Raw genomic sequence first — 23,538 nt, forward strand, 5'->3', positions numbered from 1 at the left:
TGAATGCACCAATGATGCCTTTCCCCTGAGCCCCCCTTCTCTGGGGCAATAGTCACTCTTCAAATCTCAACTCAGCCCTCCCCTCTTCTACGAACATCTGTCTAGGCCAAATTCACTTAGTTGTTTGTGCAGTGGCTTTCTATCTGGTACCTTCTGTGCCAGGCACTGGAACCAAGCATGGGGCCCTTCTGGAAGAGCTCACAAGCAGTTGGCAAAGTACCTAATCAGATAACAATATCCTCTGATGAAAGAAGAGATCGAGATAAACTAATGCAGGCAGCAGACTCAGCCTGGGGAAAGAATCAGGATGCCCGCAGAAGCTAATGCCCACATGCCATGCAAAGAGTAAGTTGGCTTGGACCTGTCAGAGAGGAGGAATGAGAGCAAAGAGAAAGGAATCATAAGAAAAGGTCACAGCCCAAGCAAAGGCCAAGAGGAGAGAGGAAATCTGATAAATATGAAGAATTACAGCAATTTAGTGTTGCTGGAGCATAAAACGTGGCCTTGGGCATGGTGGGAGATGAAGACAGAGAGGTGGGGAGGGCACAGACCACCGAGGGCTGTGTATGCAACATTACACGTGGCAGGGAGGTCCGTGAGACAGAACCTGAAAAGTTTTTTATTATTTGCAAAAAGGAGCTATCATTGGCCTTCATTAGAGAATGTCAATAAATGATGAGGCCAGAAGTTGTATTGCAGAAGTTAAAGAGCAAACAGGAGAAACAGTCCTCTCCAAGAACGTGGACACAAAGGGAAGGGGAGAGACTGGACGGAAGCTTGTGGTGAGCTGGGGTGCATGTGCTCATGGATTATAGAGACCCTGAGACACAGGAGGGGAGGAGATGAGAGATGGGCAACGCCCCAGAGAAGGCACAGAGCAGGTGACTCAGCTCTGCGCTGAGAGCCGGCGGTGGGGAGGATACCGCGATGGGTCCCTTCGGTGACTGAGGAGGAGGCTGGAGGAAGAGGGAGATCACACAGGCTGCTTTCTCAGCCGGAGGCCCAGAGATGGGGTCGTGGAGTCCAGACTCAGCAGGCCGCTGCAGGTGGGGCGGCCAGGGGACTCACAGACACACCAAGAGCTCTGCAGCCAAGGCTCCCGGGTGCAGCTCGCTCTTCCTCCTCAGCTTCCCTGCATTCTGCATGCTTGGCTGCTGGGTGTCATGCAGGATGCAGGTGGCGAGAGCTGGGGATGGCAAAACTGGATGAACGCTGAAGCGCTTTTGAACTCTGTCACGGCTAAGAGCCCAGAGAAAGGACTCAGCCCAGCTGGCCTGGCTTTTCTCTGTCTCCGAAGCCCCCGAATGTCCCCTCCGTTGACCATCACTGCCGTGTCCCCCCGTGTATGTGAGAAATAGAAGGAGGTCAGAGCCAAGGGAGAGGGCGGTATGGAAGCAGAGCCTGCTGGAGGGAGGAGGAAGGCGCGAGCAGCGGAGGAAGAGGAGAGGGCACAGGCTTGCGGGGAAGTGTGATTTCAAATGTTTAAGTATTAGAAATAGAAGTCAGACTGGAGTTTCAGCGGACAGCTTTCCTTGAAACCACTAGCCCGAGCTGCTCCCAGAGACTCTTCAGCTGAGCTGATGGCCCTTCACACCCCACGCTGTGCTGGCCTCTGGGTTCGCCCTGACTCTTTTGTCCTCTGAGGCCTTCCCTCCTCCTCCTCCTGGCCGACGCTGTCCTCAGGATGTAGCACAGGGACATCTCTTCCAGAAAGCTCGGGTGACCCAGGCAGTCCCTCCTCTCTGCTCTCACGAGCCTCGTCCTCAGGCCTCACCTACTGGAGCGAGCCCTTCGTGTGCATTACCTGTGAACATGTCTCTCCCCAAGACGCTGAGTCCTCCTAGGGCAGAAGTCACTCATTTTTCTACCCCTGGACGTGGCACAGAACAGATGCCGATGCAAACTCAGCACGCTCAACTGAGCTGGAGTGACAATTGGTCACTCTTCCCTGCCAGCCAGAAAAGAGGGGTGGTGGTGACAGGCCCGGCTGTGGGGGGCCTGAAGCTCTTCCCCAAACCCGGGCCGTGAGCCTGGGGGAGACGGCAGGAGCAGAGCTGTCTCTGGTGAGCTGCGGAGATGTGGGCATGCGTGCCTCAAGAGGCACACATGCCCCAAGAGGCTCACATGCCCCAAGAGGCTCACATGCCCCAAGAGGCTCACGACCCGGGCTGGTACGGAGACAGCAGATTTATTGCCAGTTTCCTGCGGCTTAGCACATCTCCCCACGTCTCCAGCACTGCATGGTTCAGGGAGGGGTCGGAATCAGAGAGGGGCTCGGTGTCCCAAGGACTCACTTTTCTGTCACTTCCCTGTCTGAGAGTGCCAACGGTGACCCCGGGCTCTGTGCTGTGTTTTGCCCGGCACCTCATCGCACACTGTCATTATGACAGCCATTATTCTTCTCTCACGGAGAGAGATGGTGACTAATAATAACATCATGGGAAAAACAAATGCAAATCATTGAACAAGCAGATCCTGTAATGCATATTAATAATTCAAAGTAAATGCTAAATCTATCCCTCAGGCCCCAAAAGAAACCTTCGATGCATCCTGAACTTGATCTTCTTGTCAGAGATGTAAAAGCGATATTCTTTATTTCCAGTTGGGCCACTTAGGATATCTGAGGGAATTAGAAAGATGGGCACTGGCAAGGGGCATCCCCCGCCCACCCTTCATCAATCAATTCCTCTCTGATAACCCTTTGATGTGGGTTGAATTGTGTTCTCCTACCACCCCCCACAACCTCCAAGATAGGTTGAAGTCTTCACTCCCAGCACCTGTGAATTTGACCTTATTTGGAAACAGGGTCTTAGCAGATGTAATCAAGTTAAGATGAGATCACAGTGGATTAGATGGGCCCTACATCCAATAACGGGTGTCCTTGAAAGGAGAGAGAGATTTGAAGCAGAGAAACAGAAGACAAAGGGCCCTCCCTGGTGGCGCAACGGGTCAGGCACAGCAATATGAAGCTAGCCACAGCCTCTTCAGTACAAGTTCGATCCCCGGCCAGGGACCTGACCTGCCCGCTGCTCCCCTCAGCAGTGTACTATATCAATCTGCCTGCTCTGTTCCCCACTCTGTCTCTGGTGAATACTCTCATCCCCACACCTCTGGCCTGTACCCCAGTTCTGTATGCATAAATAAATAAATCTTTAAAAAACAACAGAAGACAGAGGGAAGACAGCCATGCAAAGATACAGCAGAGAGTAACTAGAAGCTACATTGCCACAAAGCAAGATGAGCAAGGAATGTGTCCAACCTCCAGAAGCTAGAAGAGGGGTGTGGACCTGGGACCCTAGAGGGTCCCTGCTGATGCCTGACTACAGACTTCCAGTTTCTAGGAGGATGACAAGTACACTTCTGTTGTTTTCATTCTCCTGGCCCCAGTCTCTGGGATGGCAACCTGGAGGAATGAATACTTTTCCCTCTTCCCTTGCTATCTTTATGTGAGGAAGAAACCAGCTGTGAGGTTGTCATGGTTCCTGACTTTGGCCAAAGTCAAGATGCACTCACAAGGGCATCTTGTGAGACTGGAGCAGCCCAAAGCCCACCTGCCTGTGAGGGGAGCTGACCTGCCAGGCTTCACCCAACCGCAGCAGGTGAGGGAAATACCCAGCAAGAGTGGGAAGTCAGTTACTACAAAGGGGACAGGGAATAGCATGAAGAGAATAAGCATTCAGGAGGGTCCAGTGGCCTTTAAGGGAAAGTCACTGGGACAAGGTCAAGAAAGCACATGGGAGTAGCCTCAGAGGCTGACACACCTCAGGGCTGAGACCAGGTAACCTAAGGCAGAGAACAGGATTTCATAACACTCTGAATGGGACAGGACGTGGGAACAAATTCTATTATTTTATTAATAGTAATAGAACACTAATGTTTATTCTATTATGATCTAATAGACTAATCACTATTATATCATTTTAAAAGAAAATTACAAACCAGGAAGGTGGAAGAATGTTGAATGTCAAGGATATAAGGAACCATCTGGACATTTATGCACCTTAGAGTAGATTATATCATGGAGGAAAAGGGGAAAAACAGGACACAGCCACATGGACACAATGATTGCTACGATCGTTTTCACACATGATGACAGCGGGCCAGAAGGGCGTTGTTAGAGGAGCTGCCTCACTGATGCAGACCACTGCAGGAACCTGACGTGTCGAAAGCAAAGCATCTGATCTGTTCCTAACTTGCTTCAGTGACAACTTAATCTCTTGGATCGTTGAAGTGACCAGCAGCAAAATCAAAGTTACAGGAACTTTAGAAGAAAGGAGTTATTATGTCATTTCATTCATTTGTCTGACAAATGTTGAGAGTGTCTTTAGATGCAGGGCACTGTATATTCATTTAATATCAAGATGAATTAGGCATGGTCCCGGCCCTGAAAAAGCCCACGATTAATACTGAGTGGGTTAAACATGAACGAACATCATGAAAAATTACAGTATGATTAATGCAGTAATGGATACAGGAACACACTGTTTTTGAGAAGCAAACAGGGATTTAGGCATAATATCAAGAAAGGTAAGAAGAATGAGCAGAGAGAGGCATTCACCTTAGAGGTAAGAAGGTACAGTTTCCAATAAACATGAAAAGCAAGACAGTTCCAGAAGCCTAGAGACGTCTCTCTGTCAGAGTAGGAGGTTCAGGAAATCCGAAGGAAAAAATCAGTAGAGCTGCCTGGGGAACTCTTCAGTGTCAGTTTAGAATTTTAAAAAGAATGTGTACAAGATGAAAAGGAGTCCCCTCAGACATAAATCATGCCACAGCCCAGGGAGGCTGGTGTAGAAGGCTAACACCCTACATCGGCTCCAGCAAAATGCCTAAGCAGAGGCGGTGGCTGGCTTGTTAGTGTTTGATATTATGCGCGTGCAAGATGCTGCATAAAGGGTGCTGGGGGTGGGCCCTGAGGCTGGACTAAGAACACAGGGAACTTCCCTACCCTGACTGGCTTCCATCCTCATGGTCAAGAGAGTGCAAAGGGGAGAAATGAGGCCCAAGTGAGCAGAGACTGTAGGACAACCTGGAATGTTCCCAATGGCTGCGAGACTCTTGACCCCAGGATCTGGAGCCCGCAGGGAGACTGGAGGATGTGGGAGGAGCCGAAGTACTCAAATACTACTCTGAGGTTACTCTGTGCTTGGCCTGTGTCCTCTATGACAGAGGCAGGGGTACACAGTGGCAGCTGTGCTGGGGCTGGATCCAGGGCTGTGTTACCCCCCAAATACTCTGCTACACTGGGAAGATCCCATTTTGAGAGCTGGCTCTTTTTAAGTTGGTGCTTTTGATTCAAACAGGTCATCTTTCTCTCTGAGGCTCAGTTTTATCTGTAAGATAAAGGGACAGAGAACCTCTGCTCTAGCACCCTGTGCTTTTTGCTGGATTCTGGACCAGCCTGACTCTGCTGCAGCCTGGCTCGCTGATTTGAGACCCCAGATTTCACACCCCTGAGTCTCCTTTGTGGGGTCTGGGTCTTGACTACTTACCAGCACAGTGTGCTTGTAGGCCCGGTGAATCACAATGTTGTAGCCAAACACAGTCACGTCCACCTGCTTGACCCACAAGGCCAGCGATGGGTCCCGGTCCTCATTCTTGGCTGTGACGATGAACTTGGGAAAAGCGTCTGAGCTGGGCCTGTTTGCTAAGGTGCACAGGATGAGTGGGCAACTGGTCTGGAAGTCAAAGGCATAGCCATCAAAGGTCAGGTAGTGGCCATAACCCGAGACGATGCAGGAGGCATCCGTGCGGGCCTGGCAATAGTACAGGCCCTCCTCCTCCATGCAGTACTCGTCACCCCTGCAGGGCATGGTCTCGCAGTGGACACTGTTGTCCGTGCCATTGCAATAGCAGAAGATCTGGCAGTCCAGGTCCACCCAGAAGGTCTCATTGGTGGCCAGCTGGCGCCCCTCAAAGTTGCAGCCACACTCACTCCGGGTGACACACTGGCTGTCCTGCAGTGCGTAGCCCTCGTCACACTGACACCCCTCGGAGCAGCTGTCCACACAGATGGGGCCCAGGGCCAGGGTCTCACAGGTCTCCGTACATGTCATGCACTCCTCGAAATGGCTGTTCTCCGGGCAGTCCAGGGCTGAGGGTGGGCAAGGAGAGGACAGGCTTACAAAGGGACAGCGCTAGAGACAGTGCGCGTGTGTGATTAGCACACATGTGTATCTATGGTGCAGCTCAGGGAGCTGGTTGAAAGCCAGGTGGATGACTCCACTGTCATTTCAGGTGATCAAAGGTTCTGGGAACCCCTGACTCCTGTGTTTCTCCAGTGCACTTTCCATGCAGAAGTTTCCAAGACCGTGAGCTTGGACTGAGTAATAGCTACGTGCCAGCCATTGCTTTAGGCCCATCTGTGTGATTTGTGTTAGCAGCCTGGCAGGTAAGGGGATCTTAACATTCCTGTCTTACAGGTGAGGGAAGTGACATTCAGGGACTTAATTCAGCTCCTAAGTCCTGGAAAGAGAGATTCGAATCTAGAGCTCTGGACTCTTAATTCACCTGATCAAAGACTAGAGAGTGTCCTCAGGTCACAGAGGCCTAGATTCAGCTTCTTCCTTTATTACATCAGGACAATTGTTACCTAGCATGGTCATTCTAAAGAGAATTACCAGATTCATGGCACCCATAGCAGTCTCCAAAAACAGTCCACCCCTTCCCTTTCATGCCTCCCCTCTGCTATGATGGGCAGTGGTCAGGTGTGTTACCTGCTCTTCCCCTTCTCATTCATTCCTCTGCTCCTGGTGCCCTCTGGCCTCCCCCACTTCTGGGAGCCCCTCTGCACAGGATCGCTACATCCTTTGCTCACACAGTTCCCCCCACCTAGATGGGCCCCACCCAGCCGAAACCTACCATCCCGCAAGTTTCATGCAAGTGGCATTTCCACCCAGAAGCCCCCCCGGCTACTGTCCGAGTCACAAAGCACTGCGTATGATGTGGTGATAGCGTGAGCCGCTCACTCTGCAGTGCCAGGAACCTTCCCGATTCTCATTTCCATTTTAGTCTGTCAAGATTTGACATGGGCAGGGACAAATTCAGGAGCATGGAGGACATCTCCCTACAAGTCTGTGTAGTCTGAAGATCTGTGAAGGTCTCCACCATCTCCTGGGAGAATAAGATCCTGCCTTTAAAACGCCTCGGCTCTTATGCATACTATCATTTCTTAATCATGTTCTATAATCCAAGGACATGGAGGGCACCACAGAGAAATAAATTGCGTGACAATAATAGCTCTGCCCACAAGTACCAAGTCCATGGTTCTGCACTGTGCATACGAAGCCAATCTTTTATTTTTTCCCTAGGCTAAAGGACTATCTCCACTCACATTGACTACAAAACCATACGGCTTTGGAGTTGAAGCCTAGTTCTGCACTGATTAAATATGTCTGTGTAGCGGGATTTTCACATTTGTCTCTAAATTATAAATGTTATAACACTGACTGCAGGTTTATGGTGATAGCAAATAACATGACTTATTTAAATGGCTCTCGCTTTATGACTTATTGTGTTGTCTGAATTTGTCTGAAAGTCTGGAACATACAGACATGAAGTAATAAAACTTCCCCCGGTCCCTGAAATGCCTCTGTGAAATTACTTAATTGGGCAGCCTGGCTCTGTCAACCAGAGAGCTGGCTTGAAATATTTGAAGACAGAAGCAGTGGTTGTCTCTTTCTAGGTTCAGGGAAGATTGTGTGTCTGATTTACAGCTGTTGGCCAATCCAGTCTCCACTCAGCAGGGCCCCAGCCAAATTAACCCCTTAGTACCGGGAGACTTGATTCATCAAAAGAACATGCTCCAGATCCTTTTCACCAGAGACCACACACCACACATCCTGGGGAGATGTCTCAAGTGTGACCCCTGGCCCTCTCCCTGGGGAGATGTCTCAAGTGTGGCCCCAGGAAGCCATGTTTCATGTGGACACTTCTGTCCATGTGTCTTTCTCTGAAAAAGGGCACTTAAAAGAACTTCCTCCAGGCCCAGATCAGGGGTGGTGAGAAGGCATTCTCAGCAGCCTTCACACCCAGGGAAAGAGGCACTCATCATCCTCCCCCTGCACTCACTTTGCACAGACAGCGTCGCCACCCTGTGCGCCATGTAACACCAAAACAAGCCAGAGATGCCCTGCTGGGCAGGAGTTCTCATTGTAACAGGAGGGCACTGACACGCCAGGCAAGGGGCGGATCTGGTGTGGGCAGGCTCCATCATCCTGGAGCCGAGTGGAAAAGAGCTACAGAGCAGAGTGTGAAGCAGGGACAGAGATCACATTAGGGAAGCTGGTGACAAGACAAAAGAGCATGCGAGGTGGGTTAAAAGGATGGCCTCGGGGAAGTATCCGAAGGTCCCACTGGATGTGGTCAGCAGGACGCTCGGAGCCTCCCTCCACGTAGGTGACTAGGAAAAGAGCATGCTCCCACAACTCCAGCTTTCGGGTTCCCAGTAGCTGCTATTAATCTCTACCTGCTGTGGTTACGGCTCACCAGGGGTATGGCCCGCCATCTTTGAGTGACAGCCACCCAACCCCACACGTTCTGAAACCAGAGCTATAAAAAGGCATGCATGTATATGCTTATGTGCATATATGCATTTGTGCATGTGTGTGTATGTTCTTAATTCAGAGGCAAAACACGAATACCTCAATAGCAATGGGTAAAGCTCACCCAGATATTGGTTTCTGACTAAAGGGTACACAGATATTCCTGAAAATATTCTCCAACTTTGAATTTATTTCAAAATAAAAAGTCTTTTTTTTTTTTTTTTTAAAGAAAACTCAGGAAAGAAGAAATGCAATAGCTATCAAGGCTGGAATCTTACTGGTGGCAATGATTTTGGGTTAGAACTGACATTTTTGGAGGGGAAGGGAGAGAGGATGGAGTTGCGGAGAGTCAGTCTCTGGTCCCGGTGTGGGTCCCACCCTCTGTCACTCATTCTACCCTCTATTGACAAGAGGAAGGTCAAGCGTTCTACGGTGAAGAGTTACTGTACAACTATAAGCAAACGAAGGTGAGAAGTAGTCTGATTTGGGGTGAGGGTCCTTTGAGAGGACACATGTGATTAGGGGAGAAAGGCATGATAAGTAGTCTATGAGCTCAATTCTCATAGAAAGAGAATTCCTGAGGAAGAAGGCCCAGCGTCTCACCTGCCCCCTTACTCCCCAGCTGACCCCCCAGAAGGTAGCCCCAACTCACGGCAGAAGTCATAGGTCCTCCAGGGGCCCACCTCCACGTCGGCATTCTTACAGGCACTGGCGTAGCGGGCCACAGAGTCGCAGAGTTCTGACTCGTTGCCCCCGCTCTGGCACAGGCGGTACAGGCAGGTGCGGTAGTAGGCAGTGACGTTGACCACCCCGTGGCACTCCAGAAAGGAGCTGTTGGAGGGGTCGTTGATGATGCCACACCTGGCCCGGCTCCGATAGAATTTGAGCAGCTCTGAGTCATTGTTGCAGGCCTTCAGCAGGTCCCCACACTCCCCATTGCAGATCTCCTCAAAAGTTGTCCAGCTCTCTAAGAACACCGCCAGGTTGTCAGTGCACTTGCCGTTGGGGAGACAGAACTCATCGCTGGCATTGGCGTTGAAGAAGCCACACAGGCCCCCAGTGCAGTTGAAGTAAGCGGTGGAGAGCCGGATGTACAGCAGACCGGTGTCTGAGTACTGGACCATCACCACACCCCTGGACTCCACGGTCGTGCTGTTCTTGTTCCGATAAATTTCCAGCTTCCCCGAAGGGTGGAAAAAAGGTAATTCCACTTCCTGACCATTCAACTGAAAAATCAAATCACTGTCATCAATTCCAGAAACGCACAGAGCACCCACAATTTACTAGACTATGGAATAAAGACATGGTTCTGCCCATGACTAGTCCTTTGAGAAATGTCAAGGCATCAGCAGTTTATGGAGCCACACAAACACCAACAGCTTTTCATGGGATCTTTGTTTCGTTCTTGGCAGGCTCCCAATGCATGTGCTCCGCGTGTGTGCACGTAGGCATACACACACATGCACACACCCAAAGGTAGCCCCCAAACAATGGAATATGAGCTGCTTCTTGCTGCCCGACATCTTTTCACAAAGAGCACCTCTTCTTCCCCACCTTTCCGACTCTCCAGTCCCTGGAGGCATGCAGTCTATTTAATTATGCAGCCGTCCTTCTTACTGTTCTTTCTACTACAGGAATCTCTGCCGTGTCAATGGGAATGAAAGCCCCGTCTTTCCATCGTGCAAGCATGTTTTATTATCTCCTTGGCCAGCAGTGGTTGACTTTTGTTTTCTAACAAAATAGACGTGATATAGTGAAAGGCGTAAGGGGGTGTGGGGGAGGATCCTCTGTCACCACTTAGCTGTGAGGCCTCTTCCCCTCACCTAGTTCTTTGGAATCTGCATGTTAACACAAAGAGTTGTGCCAGATGATTCCAAAGACTCCTTCTAGAGTGAATGATCTAGTCTGGATACCTAATGGTGCTGGGGTAGACCTGGTCAGAGGGGCAGGAAACACCATGGCAAGCACCCCTTGCATTCACCCAAGTGGACTTCCATCTTCAGGATGAAGAGTCAGTGTGGTTTAAGTGAAAAGTCACAGAATCTGCCTCAAATCCACATTGTGGCTGTGTGTCCCTGGGGGAGTTGCTAAACCTCTCTGTGCCTCGATTTTTCTCATCTGTAAAGTGAGTACAACATTATTATCTATCTCGTAGGATAAAATGTGATACTACTTATCCCAAACATGAGCATCCCTTCATTCTGTGCTATTAAGTTTAGTCGCTACAGCTGATTTGAGAAATGTCCGCTTCACTCCCCTTCTCCACTGGGCAGCATTACTGCCCAATGCTCCAAGGTGGCGGTCAGTTCCTTTCTCCAGTCTGCTCAGTGGTCAGAGGTCCGAAGGCAGACCAGCAGAGTAAGTCTCCTTCACCGGCCGGGACTCATCGGAAACCCCTCAAGGGCCAAAGGAGTCTTACCTTGACTTCCGAAGCCCCCATTCCTCCGATCTTGACTTCCTGGTCAGCCACCAGAATGCGAAGACCGCGGAGCCACGCCGGCCCCGCGTCAGGCTTCTTCTTGTTGATGTCAATTTCCAAGTACTCCAGCCGCTCCGGACAGGTCTTCAGGAGCGTGTAGGAGAACTCGGAGGGGAAGGCATAGGCGGCCCCGTCAAAGGTGTGCAGCACCTGGTTCTGGCTGAGCAGGCACACGGTCTCCCGCTTGGGGAAGCAGCCCTGGTAGCCGTCCTCCACGGCGCACACCTCCCCGCTGCGGCAGGTCTTGTTGAAGCAGTACACCTCGCCGCCTTCCTCGCACAGGCACTGCACTGTGCAATTGGCCGTGGCCCAGAAGAACTCCCCCATGGTGTAGTAGTGGCCATCGAAGTCGCAGCCGCATTTGTGCAGCGGGACGCATTGGCTGGTGCTGAGGACGAAGCCCTCGTTGCACTCACAGCCCTCCGTGCACGGCGTGGCGCAGTTCTGGGAGGCCGTCAGATCCGAGCAGGTGTCGGGGCAGCTGCTGGTGCACACTGAGTAGTGGCTGAAGCTCGGGCACTGCACCGTGGACACTGATGCAGGGGAGAGAAGAGAGAGACGACAACGTGAATCGCGCAGGCGCTGTGGCCACACATGAATGATGCACGTGCCACCTGCCAGAATCCACCCAGGACCGGATCTCGCGGAAGGAACACTTCCGGAACTTTGCCCGCCAGAGGGAGGGCCAACGCACCGCTCCTCCGGGAAGAGGATTTGAGGCTGCTTTGGCGGAAACGAACGCAACTGTATCCCCGCTAACTGCTGAGTCACGTGATGGAGTGGTCACCTCTGGCTCTCATTTGATCATCTTGATTGAAATTAAACTTCAGGCCACTATCCTATCTAGGCTAGACTGATTATTCAATATAGATTTAATATTTGGTGAAATAATACAACCATCGAGACGTTTTAATGTCTTCAATTGATGGCGTGTAGTCTTTTTTCTTACTCTGAAGAGAATGATCCATTCTTAAAATGAAATAAATCCAACTGACAGGAGAAATGAAAAGTGTGGCTGTTAAGAGGAGTAATTTGAAAATGGGAAATTTCAAATAGGGAGGTACTTAAAACACCTGAGCAGGAGCACAAAGACTGCAAATGAATTCCCTGAGAGAGTAAAAATCAGAAGTCTTGGCTATCTGAAAAGAATGTGTGTACTTATTCCTCCAGGAATTCTTCATGTCTTAGAAACCTTCAGTGCTTATTTTAAGAACATCTGTGGTTTTTTTTTTTTAAGATTTTATTTATTTATGCATAAAAGAACTGGGGTACAGGCCAAAGGTGTGGTGGGGTGAGTGGATTCAGAGACAGAGTGGGGAACAGAACAGGCAGACTGACTGAAATACACTGCTGAGGGGAACATCTGTCAGGACAGGAGAATCGACATAAATGTCTGAGTCTAGTTGAATCCAACAAGCAGGAACTCAGGGCCCTAGTGAACTAACGCTCTTAGTTATATATAATTCACCCCCAAAGGGGGTGGGAGAGGAGAGAAGGAAAATAGTAACACAAGGAAAAATTGCTGTTACAGGCAAAATATTAGCTAGCCATATAGAAAACAGGATCAAAGGAAAGTCATTGTCAACTTGAATCAGGATTTGGATGCTCTGAGCATAGTAGGAAAAAAAGAAATTTTAAAATAAAGTGTCTCTTAGTAACTTGACCTATTGTCTAAGAGTTGGATCTGATACATGATGATTTATGTGAACGCAACGGGCACTGATAGGAAACAGTCTCCCTCTGGCCTCGGAACTTCAAGAAACTTTGAAAACCTCTCACTTCCAAGGCGCTCTCTCGTATCATGGATTCTAATTTTCTGTTTACTCCTGGGGGGAAACTGAGGATGAGGAAAGAGTTTTGTTTTTCATTTGTTTGTTTTTGAATTTTGCATAACTAGGTAAAGAGGGAGCAATTTCAGTGGGAGAAGAGGAAACAACATCGGTACAAGACCCGGGTACAAGTCTTAGTTCCAAAAGTGTAAGTCAGAAGAGGCTGGGTTACCCCACACTGCTGGGGCTTTTGCCAACCACTGGGCATTTCACAAATGGTTTATGCGCTCTCAGGAGCCCCTCAAAGCAGCAGCAGCAGCAGCAGCAGCAGGGGGCCCAGCTCGAAGAAGGAAAGACAAGTGGAAAGGAACACAAAGTGGAGGAGAAAGAGCAGGCAACAGATGTTGTGGCTTCCATTAGGAAGGCACATTGCTTTCCCAGGGGCTGATTTTGATAAAACGGGTTGATCCACGCATATGAGAGTAAAGGCACCTGCATTTACTCGGCCCCACCTCGCGGCTGAGCTCTGGGATGGCCACCCGGCCACCTGGCCATCCCTCTGGCCAAGCTTCTCCTGCCACTGTTTATCAGTGATTTATGTTTATCACTGATTTATTGTTTTGTGACTGTGAAATGGCAGGGAAAGGTGGAATGGTAAAGCTCCTTTTATAGCTTTGATTCTTTATATAAAGTTTCAACCTTCTCCTCCCTCAGGGAATTGGTCTCAACAAGGAGTCCTGCCACCCTCTACTGCACCCCCTGCCAGAGGGGCCTTCGGTTTGGATGAGCGCTTACCACACCCAGTCTGGATTCTCCAGTCTCCAATCGGAATGCCCAGGGCTTGGCACACGAGGGCGTAGGCCTGGATGGCTTGACAGAGCAGGGTCCCGTTGTCCCTCACACTGCAGAGGTCATACACGCAGCTGTGCACGAAAGCCGTAGGGTCCACCACGGTGCCGCACTCCCACAGGGGGCCATCTGTCTTGTTGAGGAAGCCACAGTAGTCAGGGCCAAAGTAGAGGGCTTCAGTGGTGGCATCACACTGAGTGCAGTTGTCCACGCAGCCCGAGCCACACTTCCAGTCGGCGTGGTACACCCGCCAGCTCTCTCCCAGGTCCAGGACAGACATGGCGGGCCGGCCGTCGGGGCGGAGGAAGTCGTCCAACGGGTTTTTGTTGTAGTTTCCACAGAGCCCGCACGTGGAGTTTATGTAGGAGCCTGGCACAGAGATGGACGCGTAGTGCTGACCGTCAAACGTCACCAAGAGCCCGAAATCTGTCTCCACGGCCGTTGACATGCCACTCTGGTAGATTTTCACCGCCCCCAAGTCTAAGGTGACAGGCAAAGAAGTCACTAGGTCGTTCACCTGCCAACAACAGTAATAGTGAAAGGCAGGTGAGCAGGTGCTCAGGCAAGGGCCCAGTCGAGGTTGGGGAAAAGCAAAGCAACATGGTGCTCCAGAGAAAACAACCCCAAAATGTCAAGTTTTGCCTCCCGGTCAGGCAGAGGCCCCGGTAAGCTTTGAGAGCAGGCCCAGCACTGGCTGGCCAGCCCTGTGAGTGCCTGTGAGCAAACAGACGCAAATGCTGGCGGCACTTGCCACGCCTCTGGGACAGGTGGTGGTCCACCCTTCCTGGCTGGCTCTAGGGCTAAGCTGCAGGTCTTTTCTGGAAAGACAATCACCTGCTATTCTAAATCCATTCTTTAAGTCTCAGCTGGAGTCCTGTAGTTCCAAGACTCCCACCCTGTCATTAGCACTCCTCGACCTCTCCTTCCAGCTGAAATGTGTACTTAAACTTGTTCCCACAATTTAGCTTTGAGGCTGTCCGGGTACTGTCCTCTAAGAGCTTCACCTGTGACTTCCTGACATGATAACATGTGGCAACAAATCTGAATGCCTACTGTATGTTAGATGCTGAGGAATCAAGTCTAAAATAAGTAATTGTCCCTGACCCTCATGGGGCGCTCAGTCTACCGAGTAAGAGAGACGTAGATATTTATAGTATACTGTTTTAGATACGCATTAATAGACAGAGCAATGGGAAAGCAGTAAATGAACACTTACTCTGGCCTAGGGAGTTATATCAGCCTTTTAAGAGGCAATTAAGTCTGTTCTGGGTCTTTAAAGATAAACAGAAGTAGCCAAAGCAAGAATGGGGGCAGGGAATTTCAGGATGAGAGAATGAAGCAGTGTGGTAGAAAGCTGTGTGGGTACAGGAACAGCTGTGGCGTGTTACTGGACTGCAGAGGGGAGGGGTAGCCAGAGATGAAGCTGGGAACACAGGCAAAGTCCATTCGGTCCACAAAATTCCTCTCTGTGTGTCAAATCCTGTTGAAGGATTAGCAATGACCAAAAGCAATGATGGCAGAGCTTATATTTTTATGGATGACAAACAAAATGAATAAAATATATGTCAGAGTACTGCTGTGCAGATGTATCTCCCCAGGGCTAGAGAATTCCTAACTTTAAGCAGGAATCAGGAAGACCTTGTCAGGGAGGGGTCTGAGATGAGGGAGCATGCCCTGCAGGTCCATTTTCTGGGATAAGCTGGCTCACGTAGGGAACAGAGGGACCCAAGCCTGGAGCACACCTCGGTACTCCCAGGAAGGGCTGGGCTTAAGTGTGGGGAGGTGGGGGCAGGGGTGGGAGGGCAGTGGCTGGTGGAAGAGTGCTGACAGGTGGGGTCTTGTCAGCTATTGACTTTGACCCTGAAGACAGCCAAGAGGCTACCTGACCAGGAGGTCAGCAACTTCTACCTGACTTCGGATGGAGAGGATGGAGAGGAACTGCTCTGGCTTCTTTGCCTAGGGGCTTGGAAGCCATATGCTAAATAAAAACAAAGCACCCACAAAACAAACACCCACCCCCCAGCAACTTGGATTTCTATTGTGTGGAGATGGCCCTAAAAGATTTTAAGCAAAGGAAGGACATAGCCAGATTTGCATCTTACAAAGGCCCCTCTGGCTTGCATTCGTGGGTATGTCAGGGTTAGAAGCAGAGAGACCAGACAAGTAACTACTGTGAGAGGCTGGGACCAACAGAGCCTGAGGACCTAAGACACACAGATGTGAGGAGGGAAAAGAGGAGGGGACAGATGAATTACTTCGGCAGGACCTGAGGGTTTGGCTTTGGAGAGTAAGAAATGGGGGAAGAGGTAAGAGGAGTCTCAAGTGTGAGGCTCATAAGAGGGGAAGGCTGGATGTACCTCCAGCAGAGTCCATTTTCTTGCCCCACTGAAAATGCCTGGCACGTACAGACATCACCTCTGCGACCGGGATAGAAGGGGGGTGCTCTAGAACAGCCCCCCTGGGCTCACCTGTGGTGTGCACGTGCTCTCAGGCTGCCCTGGACCCATGCTGATGCCTGGCACCAACTGATTACTGTCCCCATTGTTACTGCCTTCTGAGTCGTCTAGGAAGTGAGACAATAGTTTGTCCAAGCGTCGCCTCCACAGTTTACCTTGTGCAATGCTCTGTGTCTGGAGATTAGTAAGACGCCATCAGGGAAAGGGACCGGAAAATGGACTTGAGAAACAGAGAGCTCTGACTGTTGTTCAGAGAGCTAGAAGTAGAAAGAAAAGCCTAGGAGTTGATTGATTGCTCCTTATCTCCTAGGTAGCAGGTTAATCAACAAGGGAGAGAAAAGCCGAACTACGAGGAGGGTCAGCGAGCAGAAGCACCGGATGATTATTAGATGTTGTTTTATGCCAAGATGCAGAAAGTCACCTCCTCCCAAAGTTGGTATAACTGCAGATGCCAAAAACAGAGCCACTGCTAGTGTTCGCCTCTCCTCTCCTGTCTCTTAAGCTCCTGCTAACCAAGGACAGTCATTTTGTGTCAAAAGCAAAGCCCAGGTAGGTGGTCTCTGTACAGTGGCAACAACCCTCTGGTGTCTCGGCATCAGATCTGGACCCTCGCAGACTCAGTTTAGAGCTGGGTTGATCACGGCACTGGTCTTTTCCAGGTTATGCCCTTTTCTCCTGGTAAAAGTGCTCATTGCTTCTCCTATTGGAACAGGGTGGTCCCTAGGAAAAGGGTCAGAAATGGCCAGACAAATTTTGGAGGAAAAGAGCAAAATCAAAATCAATATAAACACTGCCATAGTTGTTGGGAGTGACCAAATGCGGAGATTTACTGAAGGACTGGATAAGGGCAGTAATAAATCAGGCCTTGCATCCAAAGGTGATAAGGTGGTAATAATTGGGCCTTGCATCTAATTAATGGGTCCTTGCTTCGGGATGGGACTAGATGAAGGTGATAACTAACTGGGCCTTACATCAAGGACACAGCGATGAGTCACCCCTTTCAAATCTGAGCTTAGGACCTATATAAGAGACCCTTCCCCCTTATTGAGTGGGCAGTAACGCAGACCCCACTCTAGGGGCTCCGTCTCAGCTGCTGTCCCGGAGCAATAAACTCTGCTTGCTCAGACTTTCTGTCCCCCCACCCCTTCCTTTCTTGCAGCTGGTCACAGAAGTTGGGACAAAACAATAGTCACCTCCCTACAGGTATCTCACCTACATCTGCCTTAACCAGTCCGGGGTCAGGAAACAAGCACGGTTTCTTCCTCACGTGCTTGCTGCTCCATGTGACTTCCTTAGGTCTCCTTCTGGCTCTCCATCAGGCTTCCTTCTTCCCTCTTGTCTCATTTTCTCTCCTCAGCTCCATCCTCCTTCTGGGTGGAGCAAGAAACCTGGAACTTCCCCCTTTTCCTAGGGACCACCCAGTTACGCTATCACTGCACATCTGTCTCAGTTAACCCATGTGGGATGGAGTCACTACATCTGTGCCCCACAGTGTAGACCGGGAGTTCCAAAGAACTTTCCTAGGATGCATGATTTATGTCCTCAACACTGGGTTAGCCAGAGGATGAATCCCACCTCTTTGCTTTCCCTTCTCTCTGTATTTTAGATTCGTGGAAGCATAGACTTAAACTGAAGATTCCAACGGGAATGGCAATGCAGATTGAAGATGTGTTGAGTGGCAACTGTGTGCCAGGATTTTGTACTAGATCTCACATTCAATTTCAATTTCATGGCGACCTTAGAAGTTTCTTATCACTGTCCCCTGTTGCAGATGAGGAAACTAAGGTTTCGGACGTGTGAACTTGTAGGTAATAGGGCCTGACCCATACCAGCTCCAAAACCATGTTCTTGCTACAGCTCCCGGCTCCCCCCACCACCGTCCTGCGTGGAGGGAGCCAAGTCAAAACCACAACCCAGAAGCCTGGATCTTCTGCACAGTGTTACCCATCTTCTAGGAGAAGAAAATGAACCGTTAAGAGGCCAATGGGTTGGCAGTGGTGGCTCAGGCGCTAAGCAGATGTGTTCCCTAGTTGAGGTCTTCATCACCACAGGGTATCTGACCATGCCAATTTTTTCACTACAGCACCCTAAACTACTCAGGTTGATCTGGTGGAGAAACAGGAAAACCGATAAGCATTTGCTAGAAGGAGATGCTTCTTATGCATAGATTTTAGCTGATGTCTTTGACCCCCCCCTTAACATATACAATTTCAAATCACTGGTTTTGTTACTTGGGAAGAGTTGAAAGAGGGGACAGAATACATCCAGAGCCTAGTTCCTAACCCCAGCACATGGAGAAAGGCAGTCAATACTTAGCAAAAAGAGCCGTCCGTGGCCACGGCACGCCTGAAGACGTGGGCAGCCTCCCAGGTGTGCGGGGCTCCTGCTTGCTCCCTACCGCTCTCCCTGCCTGTCCCCACTTCACCCGGGGAGGAGGCTCTGCCTCCCCAGCAGAGCAGGTGTGTGCAGGCACACTTGGAAGCCATTTGGCAAAAGGAAAAGGAAGCCATTGTTAGCTTGCTGTCGGAGTCACATAACCTTTTCTTCCTGTAGCATTTACATTCATATCCACACCTCCCTGTCACCACAGAAAATTGAAGAATCCTTGCCCTATGCGTGGACGGCAGAAAAGAGCCGTGCAAAATTAGCAGGGCTGCCAGGCCCAAAAGCAACGGCGATGCCCCTTTCCTTCCATAAGAAAAAAGTCTGACTGGGAGTGAAAAAGAATTTTAATCAAAATGGAAAGTAGGAATAAAGCATGCAACTTCCTTTCCCAACTACAGTTATCATACACATCATCTCCACAATACAGGCAAGGCGGGGAAAGCCAGCGAATATTTTTCTGGCTCGAAATGTTGGCATCTATCTACAAAGATAAGTATTGTGCTCAACGGCACATTATACATTTAAAATAGAAAAAGTGTTGCCTCCTGTAGCCTCACGCTGAAGTTTGACTAGAGACACAGAGGTGTCTCTAGAGACACTAACCAAACAAGAACGCTGGCATTTCCACCACAGTTAATAGCTCACTTTTCTAGTTATGACACTGAAAAGCCACACAGGCCTGGGAAGGGCAGAGCCAGAAAACGTGGAATTGGTTCCTCTGTCCTGCCTTTTGTTGAACATGCTGCATCAATTAAAACTACAACACAGATTTAAGAGAAGAAAGAAATCCCTACATTGGCTTCAGTTCTGGTTTGTAATCTCGGTAATGACCTCTATGCATGGGGATTAAGGACTGCCCAGGGCTGCAACAATCAACCCCTTGTGGCTGTGATTATTGCTGCTCAAATAAATACTGGGTTGCAACAAGGTCTTCATTAACATTATGAAAATTGGGGCCTCCACAAATTGAGTAATTGCTAATGGCTTTTTGCTCGCCCTCTTTTGTCAGTGCCAGCGGCTTGAAATCCAGGTGGGCAGGGACAGGACTCATTTACATATGCTAAACAGACCTGGAAAGAAAAAATGGTGTTCTCTCTTAGACCAGCAGAGTGGGAGAACTCTGTCAAAGGGAGGTCTGGACACAGCTTTCTCCAGACCTTCCCGCCAGGCCTCACTGAAGTCTCCATGTCCACTCCAGGAGACTGGTCAGAAGCCTTTGGAAAAATCAATCAATTTGGAGGTTTCTCTGAGAATGAAGCAAATAGAATGATGGGTGAGGAATGCCCATGAAAGGCTGTGTTGAAGAGTGGGCACGGGCTCTGATTTTGTACCATCTCCAGGGTGTGTCCTATTGCAATCCAGGTCCATGCAAAGCTGGACTTACTCCTTCCCAGTTCCCACCAGTTTTGACACGTGGGCTCGTGTGGATACACACATGTACGTGAGTGTGTGTCTACCAGGCTTTACGAGGGCACCTGAAGCATAGTGTGTATTTTACAGCACACAGACACATCAGGGAGAGAGGTCAGAGAAGCAAACTCTTGTGCAAAGGAAACCTAGCCTCATAAGGGATTTGACAAACCGTTTGCAAGAAGTGTGGGGCCTGTCTCTGGTACACACCACCGATAGCAGAACTCCTAGACCTGGAAAGGTCTGCTCCAGGCTGAAGGATCTCCAGCTTCTCCAACCAGGGAGGCGGGAGAGGGCCTCACCTTGACTTTTCCATAGCTTCCTTTGGGGATGAGAATCTTGTAGCCGTTCACCTCCACAGAGAGCTCCTTCACCCAGGAGACTGTCGAGCCTCCGCGGTGCTCATTCTTGGCCTCCACACTGAAGAAGGGGAGGCTGGAAGTCTGCAAACACTGTCGGGCCAACAGGTAGGCACAGGAGCCTTGGAAGTGGAAGAGGAAGCCATCAAATGTGTGGTAGTGGGGCTCCCCAAACACCACACATGTGCTGGTCTCCACTGGGTTGCAGTAGAAGAATTTGCCTTTGGCTTCACACAACTCGTAGGGGCTACACAAGGCATCTTGGCAGTAGATCTCGTTGTTGAAATCCAGGCAGCGGCACTTGATGGTGCAGTTCAGATCATCCCAAAACACCTCCCCTCGCCGAAGAAACTGTCCTGGGGAATAATGACAGCAGAGCTAACAATAATGACATTGAGCCAGTCTGGGGGCTAAGTGCTATACTTGCATTACACCACTTAATTCACTTAAGAATACTAGACAAATGAGGAAACTGAGGCTTGAGAGAAGTGGAGCAATTTGTGGAGGAGCAGTCGGCCCCGCCAGGGAGGAAGCAGGACCCCAAGCTGAGTCTGCCTGAATCCAGTCTACAGTCTTGGCACAGTGTTTGCATGGCCCGTGAGTACATTCCCGCTCAAGGAAAGACACCATCTTAATCCCTGAGAAAGGTTAGAGCACAGCAGTCCTCACCTTCCTCTCAAGAATAAGAAGGGAATGCCAAAAAAGAAGGGCCCACTTTACCAGGTCATTCAGCAAGACCATTGGTTCATTTGCTAATGTCTTCACTGATGCACTCATTGAACAAATATTTGTTGGGGCCAGTGTGTTCCAGAAAAGGACAACAACATGAATCAGGAGTCAAAAGCGCATATTTAAATCCCAGGGTCTTGGGGAAGATTCTGGGAAAGGCTGACTTCTTGCTTGCCACCTGCCAGGGCTCATAAATCCTCAGAGACTGCAGAAGCAGAACTCGCTTCTACTCAAGTCATCTTTCTCTTTGTCCAGGCCCTAAGTCTTTATCCACTGAGCAGAAATGTCTTGATACAATCTAGGTCACCAGAAGAAGGAAGAGAGGAAAGGCTTTAAGGAATGTGCTAATTTTAAGTCTCTACTTCTATTTATTTGGAAGACATTCGGTCTTTAAAACCATTTCCCTTGTACAATGGACTGGAATGGAGGACTCTGGGTACCTTGGTGGTGTGATGTGTTTACACATACCTGAAGAGTTGTAAGCCTATACCTCCAAATTACATGCCTCAATTAATCCATTTTTAATACATTTTTAAAAATAAAATAAATGATCTCACTCTCCCCAAAGCTTTGAAATTTCCCAGTTATTGATATCCACCTCTAATTAAAATTGGAGCACCTCTGGGCTGCAGGCTGTGATCAAACCCTGAGTATGGGGTCAAGGTCAAGAAAACTGGACCATGGTCACAGTGTGCAATCGACCTAAGTCTACTGACTTAACTTCCAGGTGTCTCAGTTTTTGAGCCTGAAAACATGGACGATTTTATTTTCCCATCCCTGTTTCATGAGGAACAGCAATACTATAAATGTGGCACATGATGATAGAGGTGGAAGCATTTATAAATTGAGAGTGTCTGAAAGGGAAAGTATAAAAGACACCACATTAAGAAATGGAAATGATGTTATATTCCAGGAGTCACTAGCTTGAAGCTGTAGTTTGAAAAGATGTCGCAAGCATTTAGAAACCTGTACACGAGTGAGCAGCACGGGGTCTCAAGGACAACCTGACAGGGAAGCAAGAGTGCTTTGGGGTTGGTCCAACAGGATCGATTATATCTCACAGGCAACTATTTTTTTGCATCTCTTGAGTCCAGGGCCCCAAAATGGAACAATCGATTATGCACATTCCCAGTGAATCACATGCCGCAGCCCTTATAACAGGCCCCTCAATCTTGAATGCTCTTCATGCTGGTCCAGGGTGGCACATATTCTAATAGCCTCCACTTGGTATAATTTCCCGGCTGTGTTTTTCAGGCTGACCAATTAAGGAGAGGAAAATGTCTTTGAATAGAGGAGGTTTGGACCAAAAAGGTAGGCTCTCTGTGATCATTTTGTTTGCAAAATGCTAATATAATGAACCAGCTCTATGCAACGCTTGCCCTGCTGTCACCTCGGCCAAACCCCAATCTCATTAGATTGAGATATGCCCAGTGGCCCATAAAAATGCACAACAGTCTGTATAAAGATATTGAATTGGTCCTGCACACGAAACCCAAACCCATAACTCAGGAGGAAAAGAATGAAGTCAAAGTGAGGATGCTGTACTTTGCGGGCAGCGGGCCAGTTCCACAGCACTGCAAGCCAACGCTTGCCATTATCACGGCGCCCCAGGCCCAGGACTCAGGCGAGAGACTCTCCTCGGCACTTAGGCTGCGTGGTCACCGCCAGTCTGCTATGTGATGCTCGGACAGGTATCGGGTGGGTCCCTGGTCTGGGCCACGAACAGGAGGGGATAATGGGGTTTGGTATCGTTCCCAGACCTCCCGGTGCTGTGTGTACACCCTGTATTCATACTGTTAAGGGAGAAGGGCACAATCTCTGAATTCCTGGTGCGCTTTGGAGCAAGATTCCTTCCAATTCAGCTTACTATCAGCTCAACTACAAAGGATGTATTTGCTATTCTGAGCATGGAGGACTTTAGAGTCCACAGAGGCAAGGATGCTCAGGCAGCCCATCTACACAAATGACCTTCCTCGGAGCAAAGGCTGAGGTCTGATAAGCTTCAGCGTAGGGAAGGAGAAGGAAGGTGTAGGCATTTCAAACCAGGTGAGTGTGAATTCTGTATATTATAAACAAATTGAACCAGAGTCAGAGTAATTCGAGGCCACCCAGGACTGCTGAAAGGTGTAAGTCACCATCTGTGCGTCCTACCTGAGGAGGGCAAGCCTCATCCCAACTCAAAGCTTTCTTAGTAATCTGGAAACATTTTCCCCCTGACCCTTCTCTGTGCTTTCACACTGTGCACTCCTGCCTATCATGGTGTGTCTGACTTTGCATGATCGTTGTTTCTGTGGCATCTTTTCTACCATAATGGTGTTATAAGAGACTAGAACACCTTCATCTCATCATATAACACGGCAAACACATTGTTGGAGCTCTCAAGGTGCATTTGGAAAGATGTAATGACGCGATAGCCAGATAATTGGATGGATAGATGGATGGATAGGTGGATGGGTGGGTGGAGGGGTGGGTAAGTGGGAGGGTAGATGGGTGGATGGATGGGTGAGTAGATGGGTAGATGGATGGGTAGATGGATGGATGGATGGATGGATGGATGGATGG

At 49.4% G+C, this 23,538-nt stretch overlaps 1 protein-coding gene across 1 annotated transcript in view; it reads right to left on the reverse strand.

Annotated features, from left to right (window-relative positions):
- TECTA (tectorin alpha) overlaps positions 1 to 23,538 on the reverse strand; it is a 75,449-nt gene that overhangs the window by 33,146 nt on the left and 18,765 nt on the right. Inside the window, exons 7-11 of the mRNA XM_012729955.1 lie at positions 20,191 to 20,603; positions 13,584 to 14,154; positions 10,960 to 11,552; positions 9,193 to 9,766; positions 5,490 to 6,091 (exon numbers count right to left, since the gene is read on the reverse strand). Coding sequence (XP_012585409.1) covers positions 5,490 to 6,091; positions 9,193 to 9,766; positions 10,960 to 11,552; positions 13,584 to 14,154; positions 20,191 to 20,603 — 2,753 coding nt within the window. The remainder of the gene's footprint in view (positions 1 to 5,489; positions 6,092 to 9,192; positions 9,767 to 10,959; positions 11,553 to 13,583; positions 14,155 to 20,190; positions 20,604 to 23,538) is intronic.

Source organism: Condylura cristata, unplaced genomic scaffold (genome assembly GCF_000260355.1).
Source record: "Condylura cristata isolate star-nosed mole 26May11 unplaced genomic scaffold, ConCri1.0 scaffold00025, whole genome shotgun sequence".
In the NCBI taxonomy this organism is placed as follows: domain Eukaryota; kingdom Metazoa; phylum Chordata; class Mammalia; order Eulipotyphla; family Talpidae; genus Condylura; species Condylura cristata.